The sequence below is a fragment of the Boleophthalmus pectinirostris genome, unplaced genomic scaffold (assembly GCF_026225935.1).
Source record: "Boleophthalmus pectinirostris isolate CB_2022bp ecotype Guang Dong unplaced genomic scaffold, ASM2622593v1 HiC_scaffold_4, whole genome shotgun sequence".
In the NCBI taxonomy this organism is placed as follows: domain Eukaryota; kingdom Metazoa; phylum Chordata; class Actinopteri; order Gobiiformes; family Gobiidae; genus Boleophthalmus; species Boleophthalmus pectinirostris.
The window spans coordinates 18,670,636-18,682,537 of NW_026571353.1; the positions used below are offsets into that span (position 1 = coordinate 18,670,636).

The 11,902-nt window shown below is 38.7% G+C and overlaps 1 protein-coding gene across 2 annotated transcripts; it reads right to left on the reverse strand.

The window, feature by feature from the left end:
* Positions 1-12: 12 nt before the first annotated feature.
* cert1 (ceramide transporter 1) lies at positions 13-11,640 on the reverse strand. Of its 2 annotated transcripts, XM_020920983.2 has the most exons (18): positions 10,977-11,640; positions 10,759-10,893; positions 8,844-8,960; positions 5,885-5,992; positions 5,642-5,780; positions 5,483-5,572; positions 5,243-5,400; positions 3,948-4,040; positions 3,759-3,845; positions 3,390-3,476; positions 3,085-3,162; positions 2,391-2,486; positions 2,177-2,309; positions 2,031-2,101; positions 1,821-1,949; positions 1,616-1,745; positions 1,392-1,528; positions 13-1,284 (listed from the first exon to the last, which is right to left on the reverse strand). In XM_020920983.2, the coding sequence occupies exons 1-17, from the start codon at positions 11,064-11,066 to the stop codon at positions 1,401-1,403; spliced, it is 1,869 nt and encodes a 622-aa protein (XP_020776642.2). In that variant the 5' UTR covers positions 11,067-11,640; the 3' UTR covers positions 13-1,284; positions 1,392-1,400. The 2 variants fall into 2 exon arrangements, with proteins under 2 accessions (XP_020776642.2, XP_020776643.2); XM_020920984.2 differs by lacking the exon at positions 3,085-3,162 and having other exon boundaries at positions 10,977-11,639.
* Between the last annotated feature and the right edge of the window lie 262 nt (positions 11,641-11,902).

Consider the following 11,902-nt stretch of genomic DNA (forward strand, 5'->3'; position numbering starts at 1 on the left):
AGGACACATAACTTTTGTCAAACAATTTTAATTTACAGATTATAGTCAAACTGCAGTACATTTAGTGCAAAGAATACCATTTCTGATGTAGGAATTAGATACCAAGTGTGTAAATAAGAAAATTTAAATGTTAATTGGATTTGCTCATAAACCATGTAGTTATGAAGAAGACAAAGTTAAATCTTTACTGAGCTATATTAGCATCTGATGTACTGTCACATCGATCAACAAAAGAAATACCCACATTAAAGGGGTAAGAAGCACAAGTTACGCACATGAGGTAAAGTGAAGTGAAATGTCTCTGTCCCCATTCATGACGCGGCTGTTAAATGCACATTAGTGTGTAAACCAGGACCTGTGTTGGGCCTAGGATCTAAGGCATCAGGGGCGTGGTCAGTCAGTGGTCTGCGATGGTGAAGTTATGTTTACAGTATGACTGAATGGATTACACTGGGATTAGATATTTCCCAAATTACATCTTTAATTTTCCTGCATAACAACAGCAGGAGAGAGCAGTTCAGTCGCACACAAAAAAAAATATAAAAACGGAAATAATTTCATGGAGAAGAAGAACCTGGGCAAATAACAGTATTTAGTAAAAAAACTATCCTTGTAGTATTGGTTGCAAACAATTTGGCTTTTTAAAAAAGACACTGCAATTGATCTACAGTCTGTTCCAGCATCAAATCAATCGTCATCAAATTTCAATATGTCTTAATATTCTGCTCCAGGCCTTCTTGGTCCACTACTGTCTGCAAGTTCAAGCATTTAACAGTCAATTCACATTTCACACTGATAAAGTAACATTGTTTATCTGTACAATGTGTTGTGTCCATGGTGTTCTCCAAAAGCTGCTTATCCTAATGTAGAATCTCTAAAACCTCCAGTAAAACAAGTCTTCACTGGAGACATAAAGAAGGCAAAAAGAGGTGATTGTTTACCTCCCTTCAGGATATCTCTCCCATAGTAGTTATTTTAGCAGCAAAACAAACGGCTGAAATACTAATGATTAAAGTGAACCCCAAATTCAGTAAGTTTATAATTATATAAAATATACAAAACAATTTACAAAAGCAAAAATGGTGGTAGCAACCAGTCAAAAACATTTAGAAACTCTATCGATAGAAAGATGGCCAGGAAGATGGATTAAAGCCATATTAACTTCTCTAAGCAAAAATCTGGATCCGGGCGATGCAGCCTCTTCTGTTCTGACAAATGCATGACTCATGAAGTCTCTGACAGTCACTTAGGGCTGAACCTGTCTCCTCTGAAACTTTAACAATCCTGGAAAAAGTCACATGAGTTTTTATTTGTTTAACTAATCATGTAAAATTATTAGTTGTAATGCGCTGCAAGTTAAACACATGTACTGCTTCACTGGCCTGATTTACCTTGTGTCATCAGAAGAGGATGGGATTCCCAGCAGTTTTTTCTTGGACGTAGGAGGTAAAGCGTTTAAGGAACTTGGGGTATTCTCTTTTGGCCACTGCTCTAAGAACTGAGGCTGGAGCCCAGCCACCAGGATTTACTGCATTCAAACACAATAGAGAATGGATTAAATCAATCAACAGGGTACTACTCATTTCTTCAAACAAGTTGTCAAGATACCACTTACCATTGGCAACATATGTGATTTTACAGAGGATGTTGTCTCTGCTAATTTCTTTGTCTCCCTCTGGTGGACTAACCAGAGTTTGGCAGATCATAGCAACATTGATTTTGGCACGAACACAGCGGTTTGTAGGCTGAAAGAAAAGCGTTTTCCCTAAGTAAAAGTCAAAGGACCCTTGTCAGATAAAAAATAAAAAGAGTGTAGTTACAGGGGCATTGTCATGATCCACAGAGAAGTTACAGACAAGCCACGTGTCAGGGTCGTTCTCATTTGTCGCCAAGATTTTTCTTATGGCCGACAGGTAAAGGACATCTCGCTGAGAGGCAGGCCATACCCTCTGAAACACAACCAGTCACTCAGTCATCAATAGGCAGAGTAATGCAATTTGAATATTTTTAAAATTACATAAAGTCTCTACCTTGTGTGTCTGATACACAATAATGGCATTATCTGACAGTGTTTCCACAACATTAAAGTTTTCTATGGTGGCTTAAAATAAAGAGAGACAGGCAGGTTAAAATACAGTTGAAGCTTGTTGTTATAATAAATGGTAAGGTGTCTTACTCTCCCAGTCCATTCGGACAGCGGTATCCCAAAAGTAGTGGCAGACTTCATGTCCTGTTACACCTTTCACAGCATGCGTCGCTTTAAGTGGGTCCAAAACAATACCATTTTCCTCCACCTCTCTTCTGTAAACCTAAAACAAAAGAAAGGGAGAGAAATATAAATGTCTTATATATTCATTGTAAGATTAAGTCAAATGAATCATCCTCCTCACCTTCATCTCGCCTTCCTCTATTACCAGCTGCCAGTTGGCATCACCGCCCACATCCTGAAGGGAGTAGGTCATGTGATTCTGCACCATCTCCTCCACCTGAGCAAAGTCAAAATCAGTTTCATCAACTTTACTGAAAACATATGCTCTTCTGCTTCAGGAGCCAAACCACAGACTGATGATACAAAGCAAAAAAATAATCAGGCCTATAAAAGGTATAATGTATGGTGATACTTTTCCTTATTTTTGTTCATAAAAAATATTGTGATTTATGTGGAAACCCATTAACAAACATATGTTATATAATGCTTTTTTCTCAGAGCCTGCTTATTTTTTATAATTAGTCAGTCTGGGTTCACAACATGTATGTCCAAGTATTAAACCTGTTCTGTGGGTTTAAAACTCAGTAAGGTACATAACAAGCATAACACGTGAAGAATGACTTTAGAGAAATGGTTTCACATTCATGCGACTAGGTTAATGTAATGTTAATGTAATGTTAATGAAGCTTTAGTCACTCCAGGAATAACTGCATCCTATACCAATGAATAGACAATGAAAGCTTTAGCAAAAATCCTGGAGAAAACTGGTTAGTGGACATTGTCAAGCCTTTTGCTTGTACGCTGGTTAGAAAAGGTGGAAACGGTGGGCAGTTACATCTCACTGTGACTGAAGAGAGCTTCTCTAGCGACTGTACCTGTGCGCTGAATCTGTGAATGTCATCTGAAGCACTGAATAACTCAATGGAGGACAGGGAAGAGGAAAAGCTATGAGGCTGGACAGCAGAGAAAGACAAAGAAAGAAGGAAAAAAGCATTTATAATAAAGGACAGGATAAAAGAGAGTTGTGTTTTTGTAAACATGAACATCAATCAAATGAACTAACCAACTTTCAGGGATCAAATCATTATTAAGTTATTTGCCACAATTGAATATTGCATTCATCAACAATAAATATTTTAAATACATAAATAGATGTACTGAGAGTTAAAAGACTGAGCACCTTGGCAGATAACCGATGAGAGCCGATAGTGGAATACGGGTCAGTGGCAGGAACCGGAGTGATTCGTCTGACTTTCTCAGACTGGCTCTGTGAAAGAAACACAGTCACAATACTTTTAAAATAATTTACTGATATCTTTAACATTAATTCCTACTCTGATTGTACATGTGTACACCAAGTTATACTGGGTTTCTGAGTTTATTATATTCTACATGCCTCTTGCTGGATTGTGAGGCAAAACTTATAAAATGCTATAGTAATTTTACACTGAGTAAATGTGGCACCTACTGCAGTAATTTCAAAATTAAAATTGTTATTACATGTTTGAAATGTTGGAATATTCATCAAGGAAATATGAAAATGAATTACCTGCTCATCTATTTTGTCTTGTCTATCCAATTCTGCTTCTACTGCATCAAAAAACTCATCCTCATTAATGAGACTATTGGGACCCTCCTGTGGGAAAGCAAAAACATGCACATGTCAGCAGAAGTCCTCCATGCTTGAAGGGCAAAAAGTAAACACTTTGACACAAAGAGCTTTTAAAGTATATCTTGCCTCATAGTCTGGACCTCCATAATGTGACTTCTTCTTCAATTCATTCATAGCACACTTGTAGGCCTCTTCTAGTCGTCTTCTTTTCTCCAGCTCCTAAAAACAAAGATTGCTATTTTAGTCATTAGTTATTATCATAAAACACTTTGGAGACACTATGCTGCATTGAAATATCTAATTGTGTATTCCTTTTGAATGCAATCTCAGGTGACAGAGGTACTGCTATAAAAAGAAAAAAAAAACACACCACATTATTCACCTGTGGGTGGAATTCAACAGGTTTTACCTAACGCTGTTATTTGATGCTAGGGGCAGAAGGCACTCTTTAGAGAAAATGAGAGCAAAGAACAACACACTGCTTCTGAACATGTAATTTAGCATGTTTTAGTAGAAGGAAGGGATTTAGCAAATCGAGGCTGACACTGATACATGAATTAAAACATTAAAATGTAATATTAAAGATGACCCTTGCAGGTAGAACTGAACTCGGCGTCTAAATACCTGAAAACCAACCGAACTGAAGAAATCACAGGAACATCAAACTAAGCTACAAACAGCAAAAGGGTTGGACCAAAATAAATTTCCAGTAATAACTCTATATAACCTTATGCCCAATCTACAATACATAATACAACAACTGTCTGATCTATGATCTGTCTAATGATCTATGACCAGAGATCTACGACCAGAGACCTACTGTAAAGAAGCGGCTGCAGGTCTGAAGAGGGATCCAGTTCTGAGCCTGGCATTTGAGAGATTCTTTCCTCCATTTTACAGAGTTCGCCGATGGCTTCCATAGAGTGCGCCAAGAAGTCATTTTCAATATGTAAGTAGGCCTATCCACGTGAGCACCCAGACTTCAACCTACTAACTGATAAGGCCGAGGTAGTTTTACCCAGTCTTGAGTCTGTGTGTGTTTAGGGTTGGGCAGCACTCCTTCTTACAAAGACGAAAAAAAAACAAAACTGGTTTGACAACATCAGACTGGAGGCAAGTTTTGTGACGAAACATATGTGAAGACTGTGCATTACTCAAAAATGCAGCATACATAGTTGTAAATTGTCTATTGCACACTTAAAGATTCTTAGTAGAAAAAACTTGATTTCACAAAATGGTGTGAACATTATATTGCTTGAAATAGTGCATTATTGCTCCAATTGCAGACATTTTAGACATGGCATCACCAACTTTTAACTCAGAAATTGCTCTACAGTTGTGGCTGTGGGCACGCCCACTGTCAATCCAAACTAAGAATGAGTCACATGATTCATTGTTAATTCATTAGCAGTTCAAAATACCTTATCCAGTCTTTTCTGCCAGCTGTCCTCGCGCTTCACCATGAGCTCGATACAATGGGACAAAGTGGACAGGATGCCTGCAGTGGTGGCTTTGAAGGTAATGGCTTCTCCCTTAAAATCAATACCATTCATATCTTTGGGGCTGGCGGGAGGAAACACTAGAAAAACAAACAAAAACAACTATAACAAAAACAACAGCAGTGCATCTAAAAACTAGGGGACAGTTTATCACACACTCACATTTCTCTTTGCTGCCATTGTTGTTATGGTTACATTCGGCGTCGGTTCTTGATGTTGCAGGGAAATTCTCCTCATCTTCGTCCTCTTCAACTATTAAAATGAATAAGTTAAGTCAAAGCTAATTTCCTAACACCTGATGTGTCTCACAATTTTTGTTACCCGTATCTCTTTGAAATTCATCTCTAGAGATGCCATCAGCACAGGAATCAAAGTATTTCTGCAGAGTGTCCACTTGACGACAGAGGATATCCCGAAAAGTTTCCATTTCTGCCAATTTCTCACGCAACCTGTGTCCTTTCTGAGTCAATACAACACAAGCTGAACTTAGAAAACATCTGGTAAAGTAAAATATAAATGTAACATTTTAAACAGACTACGATCAATGTGTGCTAGGAGAGGTACCTTAAAGGAGGATGAGGAGGTGGCAGATAAGGCACTTGCTGCTGATGTAAGTGACAACATCGAACCATGACGTCTCAGACTGGTTTCAGAGCCATAACCAGACTCGGCCTGAAACAGAAGGAGACAGTGCAGTGTGGTAAATGTGATAATCCAATAACAAGAGCAGAATCACTGGACAACACAACAGATCCATGGCATTTTGGATCAGATTTTATAAAGCCATTATTACTATTCAAGGATTTGTTGTTACAAAATGCCCGGTGTACAGAAGGGTGGCATGTTGTTGATCAGAAGAAACCAATTCTAGAAAAATAAATAAACTCTCAGGTTACATGCTGAAAGAATAAATGTTGATGATTTTCATGCTGGTATAAGACTTTGAGTCATCTATGAGAACACACGAAGCTCACAACCTACTCATTAAAGGACTTTTAAAAGTATTGAACACCCATCTTGCACTTAATGACCATTTAGTCAACTCTAACAATTCTCTTAGTACAATGAGTACATGGATGTTTGTTTTGAAATTTTAACTGCTAAGCAACTGTGATCAGGAGGATTGATTATGCAATTCATGCAAACAGAACAATGATAAGAGGCTGCTTAAAAAGAGCAGTGTTAGAGATCTGTGCCACAGTCGAAGTTCTGGAGGGCAGCGTGCTCATGCTGATGCCCACCATTGGACTAACCCCACAGCCAAAGCAGAGCAGAGCGCTGCTGCAGTCCCGATGGATCACTGGCCCAAACATGGCCCAGATGCTCCCAACACACAACTGAGGGATTCACATCCAATGATGCCGTTTCCCAGGACACAGCTGATGGAGCACACAAAACACAGAGGCTTGGGCTTTCCCACAGGAGCAGGAATGGCTGGTATCCAAATGGTGAGACAGGCAGGGAAAAGAAGCTACTTGCTGAACGCTGAAGCACGTAAAAGCCACAAGAAAAAGTCCTGTACTCACATAGATGGAGTCAGATACAAACACACAGCATTTACAGTCCTGCTCCATACAAACATCCACAGACCACACACCCTGTTACATGAAACCTTCTCCTGACGCTCTTTAAGTCCAGCATCCATCACTGAGAGCTCTCCTCCTCCTCTTCCTCCCCGTGTGGACCTGCACATGTGCATTAGAGGCAGAGCTGTCTGGGCTCTGGCTGTAAGACTCAGTCAAGTGCTAAATGGGTGGGCGAATGAAGCAGCCAACTGTACCGCTTGATCAAGAAATACAACAGGGAGAGAGAGAGAGAATAATGAGGGGTAGGAGGACTGTCTACAGCTTAATCGTTTGTGTCATTAATCTAACTAAATTTAGAAAGTCCAACCAACCTGAAGCAGTATCAGTTACTCAAATGTCCTGATTTGAAAATACTGTTATTTAACAAGTTTATGAAATTTTCAGTTTGTATGTGAAATCATTGTAAACTAATCTGCTATTCACTGTGAGCAGCACTTAAAATCACAATGTTTAGCACCACAACCAACACACCAACACTCCCACACAACAAAACATAAAACAGACCAATTAATAAAGTACTAAAAGAAATGTGATGACACTGATGAGGTAAGTCAATATACACTTAGTTTGATCAGAATCAAATGTGAACCATCCACTATAATACATTATAAAGAAGCAAACAGTGACAAATCACTCATCTTTGATGTGCACTAACCATGGCAGAATGCATGTCCTCTTCTGCCCAGATGGGGGCAGTGCAAATCATCAGAGCCACTGCAGTACTGCACTACTGCTGCATTCTTCTAAGGTTACTACAGGTCAAACACATACAACCCCAAATATTCTCACAGCATTGTCAATGGAAACAGACCCAAAGTGCTCCTTAAATACACACTCATCAACCAATCCAGCCATAGTACTCCAACATAACATAATCTACAAACAACATAACATAATCTATGAAACATACACACAAAATTGCAAGATATTCATATCAGAGAGTAAATAATGTAACAAATTAGTTATCCATCAATTCATATTTCAATTTATTTTCATACCACTCAAGTAAGCTACAAAAGCTACCACTTATAAATAACAGGAAATACAATTTCCGTTTCCATGTCTTTCGTAAAAACACCTGATTTCAAAACAAATAAAAAAGGAAGGTGAGGCTAAAAAATGAACAGGCTGCTATTTTAGTATTCAAGGTTATAAAAACGCTTAAATAGATTTATACAGAACCAGGGAAAACAATCACTACTACACTGATATCCTAGTAACAGGCAGCTGTTCTGACCGGCTCTCTGACGGGGATACCCACCAAAACGGTTCACTATTCAGATTCCTCACATTCCCGGGGCAAGGGGTTCAAGAGTCCCCATCCCGCTGCCACACCTATCCCCCTCAACAACCCCTGCGCTAACTGTGTGTAGATGAGAGATAAATAAGGGTAATAGGCATTTGCAGCTTTGGGAAATTTTGCTAAATTATGAAATATTGAGTATTGAGTATATTGTCAATAATAAACACAAAATAAAAAAGAGCTGATTAAAAATAAAAAGAACAGAAACTTGTATGTAGCTCAAGTATGTATCTAGTATCTTCTCTGTGACAAATGTATTAAGTGATATTTCTGCAATTTTGTGGTTCATGTTTTGGGCAATACTTTAATCTCAACCATGATATCTGCAGGCATGTTTTAGCACATTTTTAATGTCTCAATGTAGTAATCAGCTAAAAAAAAAAAGAGAGAAGTTTTTGGCAGTATCACTCACCTCAATCTGTTATGAAACACGCTATTCACGGTTTTAGCTTCCCTTTTACTGGTGATATCTTAAAGACTTTTGCCCATACAAAAGAAATAGGTTTGTTTTGAATTGTCAATTGCTATGACAACCGTGTTAGACTTTCATCATTCTGAAACCCACAATTCAAATACTTGCACTACTCTGAGAAACTTGGTGATAAAAAAAAAAACAAAAAAAACTTCTACTCACTTTGTGTAGCTCTATGGACTCTATCCACTGCAGTCTGTGCTCGGGGTCTTCCGCTCGGAGATACCACACACTGTCATTCACACTGATGTCAAAACGGCACTCGTCAAATTCATGAGGCTGTGAAGGTGAGAGGGCAACAATTAGCAAGCACACATTAGACACTGGATGTAATTTAAACACACAGAAGCAAGAAGAATATATTTTATCTCCACAGAATATAGTTGTCAATTTCAACATGCAAGTGTGTATGTTTTTATACAGCACACAATAAGACATTTTAATTAAAAGATTATATGGTATAGGCTGAAGGCATAGTCCAAAATCTTCCAAAATAAAAAAGGCTTTTCCAGATCACCAAAGTCCAAATCTTTCAACTATTCACCTCCCCCGCTCCATAGTGCACCCCACCCAATCTCTAATCACTGACCGCCTTAGGCACCCTAACACGTGCGTTGAACTCCCCTTTCTCTGTGAGACAAGAATTTAAACAGAAGTCTGGCGTAGAAAAAGGTCTAATACTCTGAGCTGGAGAGAGTGCGATTCATTCGATTCTCCTCCCCAACATCAGCTGACATACCTCATGTTGTTTATCTTTATTAAATTTGGTGAATGATGCTCATGTGCCATTTTATTTGCTGCCACTGACATTGCCAGCACACAGCAGAAATACTTATGCAACATGTCTTGGTCTTTTGGCACTATGAACTGCACATTTCACATTAAAATATCTTGAGGTGGATCAAATGACTTGAAAGATAGTAGGTTTTCCCAAATCTCAACCGCCTTGTAATTGAAAGTACACTGAGAGATGTGTTTTGGAATATGGGAGTTTTTCCAGCCATATCATATCAGACAGTCGATAAAAGTACTTTACAATCCACTTAATGCATCTTGTACTTGATCTAAATCCCTGGTATCAGCACAAGATACAGGAGTGGACACTATTTCTTTCTATAAAGTCTTATACAGTGCAATACAGTTCAAATATAAAAATAGTTACACTGAATTTGTAAATTGGAGATTTTGCATATTCAAAAATAGTCCACCATATTTGTATTGTTTATTAGACGGTACATTTTATCCCTTTGTACAAAGTCTGCTTGGTATGTGCAGTGAGTGCATCCATCCACACATTGATAAACTGCAGAGAGTAGTAACACAGTTTGTTTCTGCATTCCTCAGCCTTCATACCAAACCGTGTCTTGGAAAGCACAGGCTGTAGATCTTTGGAATGAAATGCGAGCAAAAGCAAACAACTGGCTCTATGGCTCATAAAATTCCTACTATGACAGAGTTCAGATTGCAAAAAGACAAAGTAATAGATAGTGTTGACTGCTTATTAGCCTTGATTACGGACTAACTAAGTAGGGAACAAAAAAACAGTGCGCCTAATCTTGTGATTTGTTGTGGTTTGACTCAAATAATCCTCTTGCACAAATCACAGTAAAGTATTTGTTTTGAGTTACAGAGTGTACAGAGTGAGAGAACGGTGAATATTTAACCAGGTGTGAGATTTCTGTTATCTGTTAGCAACATGGACGGTACCATTATAAAATCCATTTGTAAGGTAAAATAAATAGTAATATAGTTGAAGAAGAAAGCATATAGGTGTCAGTAGTAAGCATGTGATTACTTGTTGTGTTCCAACTATAAATGAACAGTGTTTGAATAGTAGGTTTGTTACTAGTTAATAGTTAGCTAAATGTCTTTGATAAATATGATGTAAGGGTTAAACTGCTGATGGCATGAAGTTAGTAGACAGGATAGACAGGTAACAAAGACAGGAGTACTCAAGCACAACCACAAATGCACTCTTGGATGCATCATTCTGAGTTCAAATGGGTACACAGGTGTTTTTGTTTTCAAAGCCTAATAAAAGACCCTGATTGTTCCTTATAGTAGAACAGATACTTACTGTGATGACAGCCTTGCTGAGGCACAAAGATCCTCTGCACCCGTATTCCCTCTCATCCTCTGATTTGTAGTAGCTCAAAGTATTGTTTTTCAACACAACCCATCTGTCCTGCCATCCATGTATGTAATTTGTCCACTGAAACAAAACAAATGCTCGTCAGTATAGAGAAATAGGAGAAAATTGTGTTTGTATGCAAATCCCTTTAAACTAGCACTTACTTTGCTCAAAACACCACCCAGCTCCATGGGCTGCCCAGACTCGGGGTCCACATCCTCATCTGACCCGGACGATGAACTCTTTTCAGACATTTAAACGCAAGTGTACAAAGTCTATACGACGTGGACTGAGTGTTGTCAATTCAAACAGATCAGAGCTAAACCTGCTTACAGGTTGATCTTAGCATTCACGTAGCAAATTAAGCATGGCCATGGTGCAGTAAGCAGGATCGTAAAAGCAAATAATTGTCAGCAAGAGGCGAAATCGTAATGTACCAGCGCACTGCCCTACAATAACAAAGCAGATGTACAGGTCATTTTTCGATTTGCGGGCTTTGTTTTGAAGTTGGCGTCGAGTACCAATGAAACTAGCAAGTTAGCATTAGCGTTAGCTGTCAAACGACGCAACTAACGTAAGCTAGCGGTAACTTAAACAGCAACTTGGGAAGAAGGAAGGTGTCTGCCTCATTGGATGCAAGCGATGAAGCAATTAGCGAAGTGATCCATAAAAAGGCCTCGGCGTAGCTACGGAACGAACACCTATAACCAATAAAGTGGAGAAATTGAGGCCACCGATCTTGGTTCCGCAGTTTAGTGAGCTTTTGGCGAAGGCTTGAGTAGCTTGTCTTCATTCTGGTCAAGGGGGAGGAGTCGCAGCCACGCTTTACTGTGTACCAAAAGAGAGTGCGCCAAGTTCAACACATTACGACCGCATCGGAAGTACCAAAATAAAGTAGGCTAGTTATTTTAATACATCCATGGCTAGTTCTCACTCCTAAATATATATCCACAAATACATGAAATGGGTATTGTTGTTAAGTGTAATATTCTCCCCTTTATGCTCCCGTTTTCTCCAGCACTAGTAACAAGTTGTATTTTGGATGTTTTCTGTAGCTGTGAACATGATACGTTTAGCTGTATAAAAGTAT

What these genes read in the sequence shown, in the direction of transcription:
- cert1 (XM_020920983.2), bottom strand. Translation starts at nt 11,066, where the DNA reads ATGTCTGAAAAGAGTTCATCGTCCGGGTCAGATGAGGATGTGGACCCC. An exon ending in TGAATTTCAAAGAGATACGG is followed by an intron (nt 5,573 to 5,641) that starts GTAACAAAAATT and finishes TCATTTTAATAG; the next exon opens with TTGAAGAGGACGAAGATGAG. An exon ending in CTCATCGGTTATCTGCCAAG is followed by an intron (nt 3,163 to 3,389) that starts GTGCTCAGTCTT and finishes TCTGCTGTCCAG; the next exon opens with CCTCATAGCTTTTCCTCTTC.